The sequence below is a fragment of the Hemiscyllium ocellatum genome, chromosome 40 (genome assembly GCF_020745735.1).
Source record: "Hemiscyllium ocellatum isolate sHemOce1 chromosome 40, sHemOce1.pat.X.cur, whole genome shotgun sequence".
NCBI classification, from domain to species: domain Eukaryota; kingdom Metazoa; phylum Chordata; class Chondrichthyes; order Orectolobiformes; family Hemiscylliidae; genus Hemiscyllium; species Hemiscyllium ocellatum.
This window is the reverse complement of record NC_083440.1, coordinates 784,535-799,617: the sequence shown is the minus strand read 5'-3', so window position 1 is coordinate 799,617 and position 15,083 is coordinate 784,535. Positions and strand designations below refer to the sequence as shown.

General features: G+C 54.0%; 1 protein-coding gene across 1 annotated transcript; it reads left to right on the top strand.

The window, feature by feature from the left end:
- The first annotated feature begins 4,413 nt into the window (after positions 1–4,413).
- LOC132834498 (transmembrane protein 17-like) lies at positions 4,414–13,408 on the top strand. Its single transcript, XM_060853421.1, has 4 exons — positions 4,414–4,504; positions 9,224–9,327; positions 12,240–12,350; positions 13,214–13,408. Exons 1-4 carry the CDS (start codon positions 4,414–4,416, stop codon positions 13,406–13,408), a joined length of 501 nt encoding a protein of 166 aa, XP_060709404.1.
- The last annotated feature ends 1,675 nt before the right edge of the window (positions 13,409–15,083 follow it).

Genomic DNA, 15,083 nt, shown 5'->3' with positions numbered 1-15,083 from the left:
TGGGATAGGGCAGGGTATCGAGAAGGAGGTGTCTTCACAGGAAGAGGCCTGAGGATCGAGACAGAACAGGATCATTTAACGAGGGTGTGTCACAGGAAAGAATGGCCAAAAGGACTTGGCCGTGACACACATATCTGTAATTCTACAACAGGGATTAGAAATAAGGCAGGGCAGGTGACTGAGGAGTCAGTGGGGGAGCACTTTGGGGCCAGCGACCATAATTCCATTAGATTTAAAGTACTGATGGAAAAGGATAGACCAGATCTAAAAGTTGAAGTTCTAAATTGGAGAAAGGCCAATTTTGACGGTATTAGGCAAGAACTTTCGAAAGCTGATTGGGGGCAGATGTTCGCAGGTAAAGGGACGGCTGGAAAATGGGAAGCTTCAGAAATGAGATAACGAGAATCCAGAGAAAGTATATTCCTGTCAGGGTGAAAGGGAAGGCTGGTAGGTATAGGGAATGCTGGATGGCTAAAGAAATTGAGGGTTTGGTTAAGAAAAAGAAGGAAGCATATGTCAGGTACAGACAGGATAGATCGAGGGAATCCTGAGAAGAGTATAAAGGCAGTAGGAGTATACTTAAGAGGGAAATCAGGAGGGCAAAACGGGGACATTAGATAGTTTTGGTAAATAGAATTAAGGAGAATCCAAAGGGTTTTTTAAAATATATTAAGGACAAAAGGGTAACTAGGGAGAGAATAGGGCCCCTCAAAGGTCAGCAAGGCAGCCTTTGTGTGGAGCCACAGAAAATGGGGGAGATACTAAATAAATATTTTGCATCAGTATTTACTGTGGAAAAGGATATGGAAGATATAGACTGTAGGGAAATAGATGGTGACATCTTGCAAAATGTCCAGATTACAGAGGAGGAAGTGCTGGATATCCTGAAATGGTTAAAGGTGGATAAATCCCCAGGACCTGATCAGGTGTACCCGAGAACTCTGTGGGAAGCTAGGGAAGTGATTGCTGGACCTCTTGCTGAGATATTTGTATCATCGATAGTCACAGGTGAGGTGCCGGAAGACTGGAGGTTGGCAAACGTGGTGCCACTGTTTAAGAAGGGTGGTAAGGACAAGCCAGGGAACTATAGACCAGTGAGCCTGACATCGGTGGTGGGCAAGTTGTTGGAGGGAATCCTGACGGACAGCATGTATTTGGAAAGGCAAGGACTGGTTGGCGAAGAAGGTTACCTTAGATTACAACAGGATCTTGATCAAAGGGGCCAATGGACTGAGAAGTGACAGATGGAATGGTTAGCACTGCTGCCTCACAGCACCAGGGTCCCAGGTTCGATTCCAGCCTCGGGTGACTGTCTGTGTGGAGCTTGTACATTCTCCCCGTGTCTACGTGGGTTTTCTCCAGGTGCTCTGGTTTCCTCCCACAGTCCAAAATGTGCAGATCAGGGTGAATTGGCCATGCTAAATTACCCATAGGTTAGTCAGAGAGAAATGGGTCTGGGTGGGTTACACGTCGGCGGGTCGGTGTGGACTTGTTGGGCCGAAGGGCCTGTTTCCACACTGTAGGGAATCTAATCTAATCTAATCTAGATAAACGTGAGGTGCTGCATTTTGGGAAAGCAAATCTTAGCAGGACTTGTACACTTAATGGTAAGGTCCTGGGGAGTGTTGCTGAACAAAGAGACCTTGGAGTGCAGGTTCATAGCTCCTTGAAAGTGGAGTCACAGGTAGATGGGATAGTGAAGGCAGCGTTTGGTATGCTTTCCTTTATTGGTCAGAGTATTGAGTACAGGAGTTGGGAGGTCATGTTGCGGCTGTACAGGACATTGGTTAGGCCGCTGTTGGAATATTGGGTGTAATTCTGGTCTCCTTCCTATCGGAAAGATGTTGTGAAAGGGTTCAGAAAAGATTTACAAGGATGTTGCCAGGGTTGGAGGGTCTGAGCTACAGGGAGAGGCTGAACAGGCTGGGGCTGTTTTCCCTGGAGCGTCAGAGGCTGAGGGGTGACCGTATAGAGGTTTATAAAATCATGAGGGGCATGGATAGGATAAATAGACAAAGTCTTTTCCCTGGGGTCGGGGAGTCCAGAACTAGAGGGGCATAGGTTTTGGGTGAGAGGGAAAAGATATAAAAGAGACCTAAGGGGCAACGTTTTCACCCAGAGAGTGGTACGTGTATGGAATGAGCTGCCAGAGGATGTGGTGGGAGCTGGTACAATGACAACATTTAAGAGGCATTTGGATGGGTATATGAATAGGAAGGGTTTGGAGGGATATGGGCCGGGTGCTGGCAGGTGGGACTAGATTGGGTTGGGATATCTGGGTCAGCACGGACGGGTTGGACCGAAGGGTCTGTTTCCGTGCTGTACATCTCTCTGACTCTGATAACTGTGGCGCCAACACTGATCCCTGTGGCCCACCACTAGATACAGTGTCCCATCCTGAAAATCCCTCACGCCACACCCTTTCTGGCCAGGATCTGTTCTGTGAGTTGGTCAATCCTCTGTCCACATTAACGTCCTCCCCCAGACAGCCTGGGTTCATGCAGTGAGAAATAATGAGCAGACTCCTCTCCCCTCCTCCAGGTCCCCTCCTTTGTGACCCTTACCCCACCTGAACTTTGTGACCCTGTGTCCCCAGTCACAGACTCTAACCCCTGACCTTTGTGATCCTGGTGTCCCCAATCATAGACTGTAACCCCTGACCTTTGTGACCCTGTGTCCCCAGTCACAGACTCTAACCCCTGACCTTTGTGACCCTGGTGTCCCCACCCCTGACCTTTGTGACCCTGTGTCCCCAGTCACAGACTCTAACACTTGACCTTTGTGACCCTGGTGCCTCCAGTCAGACTCTAACCCCTGACCTTTGTGACCCTAGTGTCCCCAGTCACAGACTGTAACCCCTGACCTTTGTGACCCTGTGTCCCCAGTCACAGACTCTAACCCCTGACCTTTGTGAACCTGGTGTCCCTGGTAACCGGCCCCACCCCTGATCTTTGTGACCCCAGTCTCCCTAGCAACAGAGCCGTCCCTATGACCTCAGTGCCCTCAGTAACAGACCCCGACCCGTAACCTTTGTGTCCGTCGTGATCCAAGAAACAGACCCCGCTCCAGATAGTTCTGACCCCTGGTATCCCCGGTAACAACCCTGCCCCCTGCTATTGTGACTCCTGGTAGCCCTGGCAACAGACCCCGCCCTGGACCCTTGTGACCACAGTAAGAGACCCGCCCCCCGCCCCTTGTAAACCCAGTAAGAGACCCTGTCCCTGACCGTTGTGACCCCCAGTAACAGACCCCACCCCCCGAGCGTTGTGACCCCCTGTAACAGACCCCGCCCCCTGACCTTTGTGACCTCTGGTAACAGACCCTGACCCCTGACCATTGTGACCCCCGGTTACAGACCACACACCCCCTGACCATTGTGACCCCTGGTAACAGAGCCCACCCCCTGACCGTTGTAACCCTGATAATAGACCACACCCCCTGACCATTGTGACCCCGGTAATAGACCACACCCCCTGACCGTTGTGACCCTTGGTAACAGAGCCCGCCCCCTGATTGGGTTGACCCCTGGTAACAGACCACGCCCCCTGACCGTTGTGACCCCTGGTAGCAGACTCCGCCCCCTGACCGTTGTGACTCCAGATAACAGACCACACCTCCTGACCATTGTGACCCCCGGTAACAGACCCCACTCCCTAACCGTTGTGACCCTGGTAACAGACCCCACCCCCTGACCGTTGTGACCCCTGGTAACAGACCCCGCCCCTGACCGTTGTGACCCCTGGTAACAGACCACGCCTCCTGACCGTTGTGACCCCTGGTAACAGACCCCGACCCTGACCGTTGTGACCCCTGGGAACAGACCCCGCCCCCTAACCGTTGTGACCCCGGTAACAGACCCCACCCCCTAACCGTTGTGACCCCGGTTACAGACCCCACCCCCTCAACGTTGTGACCCCGGTAACAGACCCCGCCCCTGACCGTTGTGACCCCTGGTAACAGACCACGCCTCCTGACCGTTGTGACCCTGGTAACAGACCCCGCCCCCTGACTGTTGTGACCCCGGTAACAGACCCCGCCCCCTGACTGTTGTGACCCCCGGTAACAGATCACGCCTCCTGACCGTTGTGACCCCGGTAACAGACCCCACCCTCTGACCGCTGTGACCCCGGTAACAGACCCCGCCCCTGACCGTTGTGACCCCTGGTAACAGACCACGCCTCCTGACCGTTGTGACCCTGGTAACAGACCCCGCCCCCTGACTGTTGTGACCCCTGGTAACAGACCACGCCTCCTGACCGTTGTGACCCCCAGTAACAGACCCCACCCCCTGACCTTTGTGACCCCAGTAACAGACCCTGCCCCCTGACCTTTGTGACCCCGGTAACAGACCCCACCCCCTGACCTTTGTGACCCCGGTAACAGAGCCCACCCCTTGCGGTCAGGCGGCCCGCGATGGAGGAGCAGGTGATCGCTGATAAACTGCGTAAGCGCATCCGGGCCTTCGAGGATGTCATTGACGCTGACCAACTTCCCTTCCAACCAGGTAAGGATCTGCCAGCATCAAAGATGGCACCGCCCTGGGGAAGAGGGGTCCTCGAATTGGCGTTTGGCTTCAGCCGTGTCGAGGTCAGTGCGCGAGACTACCACTGCACCCCCTTTATCCTTGGAGTGCAGGTTCATAGCTCCTTGAAAGTGGAGTCGCAGGTAGCTAGGATAGTGAAGGCAGCGTTTGGTATGCTTTCCTTTATTGGTCAGAGTATTGAGTACAGGAGTTGGGAGGGTCATGTTGCGGCTGTACAGGACATTGGTTAGGCCACTGTTGGAATACTGCGTGCAATTCTGGTCTCCTTCCTATCGGAAAGATGTTGTGAAACTTGAAAAGGTTCAGAAAAGATTTACAAGGATGTTGCCAGCGTTGGAGGATCTGAGCTACAGGGAGAGGCTGAACAGGCTGGAGCTGTTTTGCCTGGAGCGTCGGAGGCTGAGGGGTCACCTTATAGAGGCTTACAAAATTATGAGGGGCATGGAGAGGGTAAATAGACAAAGTCTTTTCCCTGGGGTGGGGGAGTCCAGAACTAGAGGGGCATAGGTTTAGGGTGAGAGGGGAAAGATATAAAAGAGACCTAAGGGGCAACATTTTCCCCCAGAGGGTGGTACGTGTATGGAATGAGCTGCCAGAGGAAGTGCTGGAGGCTGGTACAATGACAACATTTAAGAGGCATTTGGATGGGTATATGAATAGGAAGGGTTTGGAGGGATATGGGCCGGGTGCTGGCAGGTGGGACTAGATTGGGTTGGGATATCTGGGTCAGCATGGACGGGTTGGACCGAAGGGTCTGTTTCCGTGCTGTACATCTCCATGACTCTATGACAGAGGATGGTGGTAGATGGAAAGTATTCAGCCTGGAGCTCAGTGACCAGTGGGTGTTCCCCAGGGGTCAGTGCCGTTGTGATTTTTATAAATGGCTTAGTTGAGGAAATGGAAGGGTGGGTTAGTAAGTTTGCCAATGACACGAAGGCTGGTGGAGTGGTGGATAGTGTGGAGGGCTGTTGTCAGTTGCAACGGGACATTGAGAGGATGTAGAGCTGGGCTGAGAAGGGGCAGATGGAGTTTAACCTGGAACAGTGTGAAGTGATACACTTTGGAAGGTGGGATTTGAATGCAGAATACAGGGTTAAAAACAAGATTCATGGCAGTGTGGAGGAACAGAGGGATCTTGGGGTCCATGTCCATAGATCCCTCAAAGTTGCCACCCAAGATGATAGGGCTGACCAGGAGGAATATATTGCGTTGGCTTTCATTGGCATGGGGATTGAGTTTAAGAGCCGTGAGGTCATGCTGCAGCTCTACAGAGTCCTGGTGAGACCACACTGGGAACATTGTGTTCAGTTCTGGTCAACACATTATAGGAAGGATGTGGAAGCTTTAGAGGGGGTGCAGAGGAGATTTACCAAGATGCTGCCTGGTCTGGAGGGTGTGTCTTATGGAGAAATGTTGAGGGAGCTCGGACTTTTCTCATTGGAGTGAAGAAGGATGAGAGGTGACTTGGTAGAGGTCTATACGATGTTGAAAATGTGTTGCTGGTTAAAGCACAGCAGGTCAGGCAGCATCCAAGGAGCAGGAGAATCGACGTTTCGGGCATAAGTCCTTCATCAGGAATGAGGAGAGGGTGCCAGGCAGGCTAAGATAAAAGGTAGGGAGGAGGGACTTGGGGGAGGGGCGATGGAGATGTGATAGGTGGAAGGAGGTCAAGGTGAGGGTGATAGGCCGGAATGGGGTGGGGGCGGAGAGGTCAGGAAGAGGATTGCAGGTTAGGAGGGCGGTGCTGAGTTGAGGGAACCGACTGAGACAAGGTGGGGGGAGGGGAAATGAGGAAACTGGAGAAATCTGAGTTCATCCCTTGTGGTTGGAGGGTTCCCAGGCGGAAGATGAGGCGCTCCTCCTCCAGCCGTCGTGTTGTTATGTTCTGCCGGTGGAGGAGTCCAAGGACCTGCATGTCCTCGGTGGAGTGGGAGGGAGAGTTAAAGTGTTGAGCCACGGGGTGGTTGGGTTGGTTGGTCCGGGCGTCCCAGAGGTGTTCTCTGAAGCGTTCCGCAAGTAAGCGGCCTGTCTCCCCAATATAGAGGAGGCCACATCGGGTGCAGCGGATGCAATAGATGATGTGTGTGGAGGTGCAGGTGAACTTGTGGCTGATATGGAAGGATTCCTTGGGGCCTTGGAGGGAAGTGAGGGAGGAGGTGTGGGCGCAAGTTTTACATTTCCTGCGGTTGCAGGGGAAGGTGCCGGGAGTGGAGGTTGCGTTGGTGGGGGGTGTGGACCTGACAAGGGAGTCACGAAATGAGTGGTCTTTGCGGAACGCTGATAGGGGAGGGGAGGGAAATATATCCCTGGTGATGGGGTCCGTTTGGAGGTGGCGGAAATGACGGCGGATGATACGTTGTATGCGGAGGTTGGTGGGGTGGTAGGTGAGAATCAGTGGGGTTCTGTCTTGGTGGCGGTTGGAGGAGCAGGGCTCAAGGGCGGAGGAGCGGGAAGTGGAGGAGATGCGGTGGAGGGCATCGTCGATCACGTCTGGGGGAATCTGCGGTCCTTGAAGAAGGAGGCCATCTGGGCTGTGCAGTGTTGGAACTGGTCCTCCTGGGAGCAGATGCGGCGGAGACGAAGGAATTGGGAATATGGGATGGAGTTTTTACAGGGGGCAGGGTGGGAGGAGGTGTAGTCCAGATAGCTGTGGGAGTCAGTCGGTTTATAGTAGATGTCTGTGTTGAGTCGGTCGCCTGAGATAGAAATGGAAAGGTCTAGGAAGGGGAGGGAGGAGTCTGAGACAGTCCAGGTGAATTTGAGGTTGGGATGGAAGGTGTTAGTAAAGTTGATGAACTGTTCAACCTCCTCGTGGGAGCACGAGGCAGTCTATATGATGTTGACAGGCATAGAGTAGATAGAGATTTTTCCCCAGGGTGAGAATGGCTGTCATGGGGGGTGGACATGATTTTAAGGTAATTGGCGGAAGGTTTAGGGGAGATGTCAGAGGTAGGTTCCTTACACAGAGAGTGTAGAGTGAGCTGTGACCAATGGGAATAGAGTCAGATACTTCAGGGACATTCAAGTGACTCTTGGATAGACCATGGATGACAGTGACATGAAGGGTATTGTCGGAGAAATTTGTCCAATAGAACATAGAACATACAACATTACAGCGCAGTACAGGCCCTTCGGCCCCTCGATGTTACACCGACCTGTCATACTAATCCGAAGCCCATCTAACCTACACTATTCCATGTACGTCCATATGCCTGTCCAATGACAACTTAAATGTACTTAAGTTGGCGAATCTACTACCGTTGCAGGCAAAGCATTCCATACCCTTACTACTCTCTGAGTAAAGAAACTCCCTCTGACATCTGCCCTGTATCTATCACCCCTCAGTTTAAAGCTATGTCCCCCCGTGCTCACCGTCCCCATACTGGGAAAAAGGCTCTCCCTGCCCACCCTATCTAACCCTCTGATTATCTTCTCTGTCTCGATTAAGTCACCTCTCAACCTTCTTCTCTCTAACGAGAACAGCCCCAAGTCCCTCAGCCTTTCCCCGTAAGACCTTCCCTCCAGACCAGGCAACATCCCGGTAAATCTCCTCTGCCCCCTTTCCAAAGCTCCCACATCCTCCCTATAACGCGGTGACCAGAACTGTACACAATACTCCAAGTGCGGCCGCACCAGAGTTTTGTACAGCTGCAGCATAACCCCCTGGTTCCGGAACTCAATCCCTCTGTTAATAAAAGCTATTGTGGTTCTGCTCGCCGAGGCTCCAATAGCACTGATGATGTTCCCTAGCCAGGGAACGAAACGTTTGCAGCAAAAACTTCCAGCTCGGCGAGCAGAACCACAACAACGGATACCCGAGCTACAAATCTTCAATCAGATTTTAAATAAAAGCTAAAACACCATCTGCCTGTATGGTTGCAGTCATCTACCCAGGTAGGCGTTAAAGCGTTGTGTGAAGTGGGTGAGCTGTTCCCATTCTCCTGTGGTGCCTGTCTGTCTGACCTGCTCTTTGTGTGGCTTTGCTGTTGTTGGGTTGTGAGACTGCCCTGAGGGCTTTGAGATCGCTGTCATGTCTACAGCTATCCCCATTGTTAACAGCTAAGCCGAGAGGGCAACTTCTTAACATAGAGGGGTTTGTGATTTACACATGAAAGAAGTGAATCTATCACTGTATTCCAACAGATGAAAGGCTTAACAGACAATCAGTTTTTCAGTGTATAATTTCAGTTCCATCCCACCGTAAATGTTTGCTATAAATTCTGTGTTACGATTGAGCCCTCCACTACCCCCTGATGAAGGAGCGTCGCTCCGAAAGCTAGTGTGCTTCCAATCAAACCTGTTGGACTCTAAGCTGGTGTGGTGTGATTTTTAACTCTGTCCATGGGAGTTTAACCCGTAAGCCATTGTCTGTGTGCCGTCTGACCCCGTTTGTGAGCTGGCCGGGAATTCGGGGCTGGGAATACAATTTGGCCAATTTGCTTCAGCGGGCCTACAGTGGGTCAGCCAATTGTTTCCCACGGGTACGCGGGTTAGTCAGAGCGGAGAGGTGGGTAAAAGGCAGGCACAATATCGTGGGCCGAAGGGCCTGTAGTCTTTTGTATTCCACTGAGAGGCCTGAGTAGGCCTAAGTGATGGTCCCTGCTGCAAGGAGTTGAGGCGGAGGTGATGGTGGTGGAGGGAACGTTAACATGTGTCTTCGTCTCTTCCTCCTCTGACCAGGCGATGACTTCATGGCCAACCCAGTTCTACATTTGTGTCTCTACGTCAACATGCTGTTTTCCATCTTGTCGTGGCTGACCACCATCCTGCTTCTGCAGCCACGGGTAACTGAGGACAGGGGGGAGGGGAAGGTATCAGCAGTGGGGGGGGGAGACGGGGGAAGGGAAGGTATGGCCGGTGGGGGGAGGGGGAGGGAAGGTATGGAGGGTGGGAGGGAGGGGGGAATGGGAAGGAATGGAGGGTGGGGGGAGACGGGGAAAGGGAAGGTATGGCCGGTGGGGGGGGGGGGGAGGGGAAGGGGGAGGGGGAGGCATGGCCAGTGGGCGGAGAGGGGGAAGGGAAGGTATGGAGGGTGGGTGGAGAGGGGGGAGGGAAGGTATGGTGGGTGGGGGGAGAGGGGGGAGGGAAGGTATGGTGGGTGGGGGGGGGGGAGGGAAGGTATGGGCAGTGGGGGAGAGAGGGGGAAGGGAAGGTATGGAGGGTGGGGAGAGAGGGGGAAGGGAAGGTATGGGGGTGGGTGGGGGGGGGGGGGGGGGGGGGAGGGAAGGTATGGCCGGTGGGGAGAGAGGGGGAAGGGAAGGTATGGAGGATGGGGAGATGGGGGGAAGCTGAAAATGTGTTGCTGGAAAAGCACAGCAGGTCAGGCAGCATCCAAGGAACAGGAGAATCGACGTTTCGGGGATAAGCCCTTCATCAGGAATGAGGAAAGTGTGTCCAGCAGGCTAAGATAAAAGGTAGGGAGGAGGGACTTGGGGAGGGGCGATGGAGATGTGATAGGTGGAAGGAGGTCAAGGTGAGGTTGATAGGCCGGAGTGGGGTGGGGCGGAGAGGTCAGGAAGAGGATTGCAGGTTAGGAGGGCGGTGCTGAGTTCGAGGGAATTGACTGACAAGGTGGGGGGAGGGGAAATGAGGAAACTGGAGAAATCTGAGTTCATCCCTTGTGTTGGAGGGTTCCCAGGCGGAAGATGAGGCGCTCCTCCTCCAACCGTCGTGTTGCTATGGTCTGGCGATGGAGGAGTCCAAGGACCTGCATGTCCTTGGTGGAGTGGGAGGGGGAGTTGCCACGGGGTGGTTGGGTTGGTTGGTCCGATGTCCCAGAGGTGTTCTCTGAAAAGGACCCCTGTGGCCTCCTCTGTACTTGGGAGACAGGCCGCCATCTTGTGGAACGTACCCTTCCACCGACACTCTCACTCGTTTGGCCGAACTGGTCCTTAACCTCAACAATTTCTCCTTCGAATCCTCCCACTTCCTCCAGACCCAAAGGGGTAGCCATGGGAACCCGTACGGGCCCCAGCTATGCCTGTCTCTTTGTTGGCTACGTAGAACAGTCCACCTCCTGTAATTACACCGACACCATTCCCCACCTCTCCCTCTGCTACATTGATGACTGCATTGGCGCCACCTCGTGCTCCCGTGAGGAGGTTGAGCAATTCATCAACTTCACCAACACATTCCACCCTGACCTTAAATTTACCTGGACCATCTCTGACACCTCCCTCCCCTTCCTGGACCTCTCCATCTCCATTAATGATGACCGACTTGACACTGACATTTTTTACAAACCCACCGACTCCCACAGCTACCTGGATTACACCTCTTCCCACCCTATCTCCTGCAAAAATGCCATCCCGTATTCCCAATTCCTCTGCCTCCGCCATATCTGCTCCCAGGAGGACCAGTTCCACCACAGAACACACCAGATGGCCTCCTTCTTTAGAGACTGCAATTTCCCTTTCCACGTGGTTAAAGATGCCCTCCAACGCATCTTGTCCACATCCCGCACCTCCGCCCTCAGACTCCACCCCTCCAACCGTATCAAAGACAGAACGCCCCTGGTGCTCACCTTCCACCCTACCAACCTTCGCATAAACCAAGTCATCCGCCGACATTTCTGCCACCTCCAAACAGACCCCACCCCAGGGATATATTTCCCTCCCCACCCCTTTCCGCCTTCCCCAAAGACCATTCCCTCCGTGACTACCTGGTCAGGTCCGTGCCCTCCTACTACCCACCCTCCCATCCTGGCACTTTCCCCTGCCACCGCAGGAACTGTAAAACCTGTGCCCACACCTCCTCCCTCACCTCCATCCAAGGCCCTAAAGGAGCCTTCCACATCCATCAAAGTTTTCCCTGCACATCCACTAATATCATTTATTGTATCCGTTGCTCCCGATGTGGTCTCCTCTACATTGGGAGACTGGGCGCCTCCTAGCAGAGTGCTTTAGGGAACATCTCCGAGACACCCGCCCCAATCAACCACACCGCCCCGTGGCCCAACATTTCAACTCCCCCCTCCCACTCTGCCGAGGACATGGAGGTCCTGGGCCTCCTTCACCGCCGTTCCCTCACCACCAGACGCCTGGAGGAAGAACGCCTCATCTTCCACTTCGGAACACTTCAACCCCAGGGCATCAATGTGGACTTCAACAGTTTCCTCATTTCCCCTTCCCCCACCTCACCCTAGTTCCAACCTTCCAGCTCAGCACTGTCCCCATGACTTGTCTGGACTTGTCCGACCTGCCTAGCTCCTTTTCCACCTATCCACTCCACCCTCTCCTCCCTGACCTATCACCTCCATCCCCTCCCCCACTCACCCATTGTACTCTATGCTACTCTCTCCCACCCCCACCCCCCTCTCGCTTATCTCTCCACCCTTCAGGCTCTCTGCCTTTATTCCTGATGAAGGGCTCCTCGGATGCTGCCTGACCTGCTGTGCTCTTCCAGCACTACTGATCCAGAACCAAGGGTTCAAGTGACAGCCGAGAGCGATGGGTGGACAGTGAGAGTTTGGGGGAGATCAGAAATAAGGGGGTCAAGGTGGGGAGCTGGAGGGTGTGGGGATCAAGGAGGAGGGGTTGGAGATGAGAGGGTGGGGGAGAGGGGGATGAGGGGATGGCGTGAGTGAGACAGGAACGAGGGGAGGAAGAGGGGAGTGGGGTGACGGATCACAGAGGGATTACTCCATCATTGTCCCGTGAGCTGACCAATGTGAACTTGTTGGATCTTGCTTTGCCAGTTCTACGATTACGAAGATAAATACCGGATGGTGGTTCTCTTCATTGTCACATTCTTCACCATAACGGAGATCATCCGCATCTACTCAGGTCTCGGAGGGAATAAGGGGAAGGTATTTACCACCGTCCCTCTCCACCTCATTCATACAGCCTTCTCAGGATCACATTGTCCCAATCCATCCTCACCCTCTCCCTCTCTCTCCATCCCTCTCTCCCCGTCCCTCCCTCTCTCTCTCTCTGCCCCCTCTCTCCATCCCTCTCCCTCTCTCTCCCCGTCCCTCTCTCCCTCTCCCTCCTCCCTCCCTCTCTTTCTCTCTCTCTATATATCTCCATCCCACTGTTCCCTGGTGGTCTCTCTGTCTCATACTCCCTCTCTCTCTCTCTCCCTCTCTCAATCTCTCCCTCCCTCTCTCTCTCTATAAATATATATCCATCCCTGGTGGTCTCTCTCTCTCCCTCTTCCTCTCTCTCTCTCCCTTTCTTTCTCTCTCCCTCCCTCCCTCTCTTTCTCTCTCTCTATATATCTCCATCCCCCTGTTCCCTGGTGGTGTCTCACTCTCCCTCTCCCTCTCTCCCCTCTCTCTCTCCCTGTCTCTCTCCCTCTCTTTCTCTCACTCTTTCTCTCACTCTCTCTCTCCCTCTCCCTCCCTTTCTCTTTCTCTCTCTCTCTCCCCCTCCCTCTCTCTTCTCTTTCTCTCTCTCTCTATATCTCCATCCCCCTGTTCCCTGGTGGTGTCTCACTCTCCCTCTCCCTGTCTCTCTCCCTCTCTTTCTCTCACTCTTTCTCTCTCTCTCCCTCTCTCACCTCACCCTCCCTTTCTCTCTCCCCCTCCCTCTCTCTTCTCTTTCTCTCTCTCTCTATATCTCCATCCCCCTGTTCCCTGATGGTCTCTCTCTCCCCCCCTACCCCCCGCGGTGTGCCGTGTGGCTCTGGGCTCTGCCTGTTCCCTGACCGGGGTATTTCCTTGCTGCCCAGGTCCCCCTGATGATCCTGTTCCTGATCCTGACAGCGGTGATGTTACCCTCTGCCCTGGCGGTTCTCCTGACCAGACTGTCAGCTGACTTCACCCCAGTCGAGTGTAATATCATGATTGGCTATATGCTAATGCAGGCAGTGGAGTGGGTGCTGGGATACCTGGGATACCGCCACATGAAACAGGTCAAGGAATAACCACGACACCCTGATCCATCCATCGCTCCGATCGGGAATTCCTACATTTACCACACATCAGACCGGGAACAGTGCCCATTAAACAGGCCCAGACTCAGCAGCGTGTACTGTCATCACTACACCCCCTCCCCATCTCTGTAACCCCTGACACCCCCTCCCCATCTCTGTAACCCCCCCTACACCCCCTCCCTGTCTCTGTAACCCCCTACACACCCTCCCCATCTCTGTAACCCCCCAAACACCCCCTCCCTATCTCTGTAACCCCCTACACCCCCTACACCCCTCCCCTATCTCTGTAACCCCCTACACCCCCTCCCCATCTCTGTAACCCCCTACACCCCCTCCCTATCTCTGTAACCCCCTACACCCCCTCCCTATCTCTGTAACCCCCCCACACCCCCCTCCCTGTCTCTGTAACCCCTTACACCCCCTCCCTTCTCTGTAACCCCCGACACCCCCTACACCCTCTCCCTATCTCTGTAACCCCCCCCACACCCCCTCCCTGTCTCTGTAACCCCCTTACACCCCCTCCCTATCTCTGTAACCCCTCACACCCCCTCCCTATCTCTGTAACCCCCTACAACCCCACCCTATCTCTGTAACCCCCTACACCCCCTCCCTATCTCTGTAACCCCCTACACCCCCTCCCTGTCTCTGTAACCCCCCTACACCCCCTCCCTATCTCTGTAACCCCCTACACCTCCTCCCTATCTCTGTAAACCCCTACATCCCCTCCTTATCTCTGTAACCCCGTACACCCCCTCCCTGTCTCTGTAACCCCCTACACCCCCTCCCTGTCTCTGTAACCTCCCTACCCCCCCTCCCTGTCTCTGTAACCCCCTACACCCCCTCCCTGTCTCTGTAACCCCCTACACCCCCTCCCTGTCTCTGTCTCTGTGCAGGTTCAGTCCCTTGTTTAAGGGAAGGTGTCTCTCTCTCCATCGCAGGAAGGTCAGAGATGGGTCACTCCAGGTGACCCTGGGGGATGGAGGGATAGTCTCTGGAGCAAATGCTGAACAGCCTGGGCCCCTCCTCACTGGGGTTTCGGAGAATGAGAGGTGACCTGGTTGGAACATCTCGGATTCTTTAAGGGGTTCGACAGGGTCAATGCTGAGATCGTTCCCCATCATGGGGGGGTCCGGGGAATGGTGGGGGGGGGGGGGGGGGGGGACAGTCTCACGATAAAGGGGGACCAATTTCACAAGGTCATAGAGATGTACAGCACAGAAACAGACCCTTCGGTCCAACCCGTCTATGCTGACCAAGATATCCCAACCCAATCTAGTCCCACCTGCCAGCACCAGGTCCATATCCCTCCAAACCCTTCCTATTCATATACCCATCCAAATGCCTCTTAAATGTTGGCATTGTACCAGCCTCCACCACATCCTCTGGCAGCTCATTCCATACACGTACCACCCTCTGTGTGAAAAAGTTGCCCCTTAGGTCTCTTTATATCTTTCCCCTCACACCCTAAACCTATGCCCCTCTAGTTCTGGACTCCCCGACCCCAGGAAAAGATTTTGTCTATTTATCCCACCCATCCCCCTCATAATTTTATAAAACCTCTATAAGGTCACCCCCTCAGCCTCCGACGCTCCAGGGAAAACAGCCCCAGCCTGTTCAGCCTCTCCCTGTAGCTCAGACCCTCCAACCCTGGCAACATCCTTGTAAA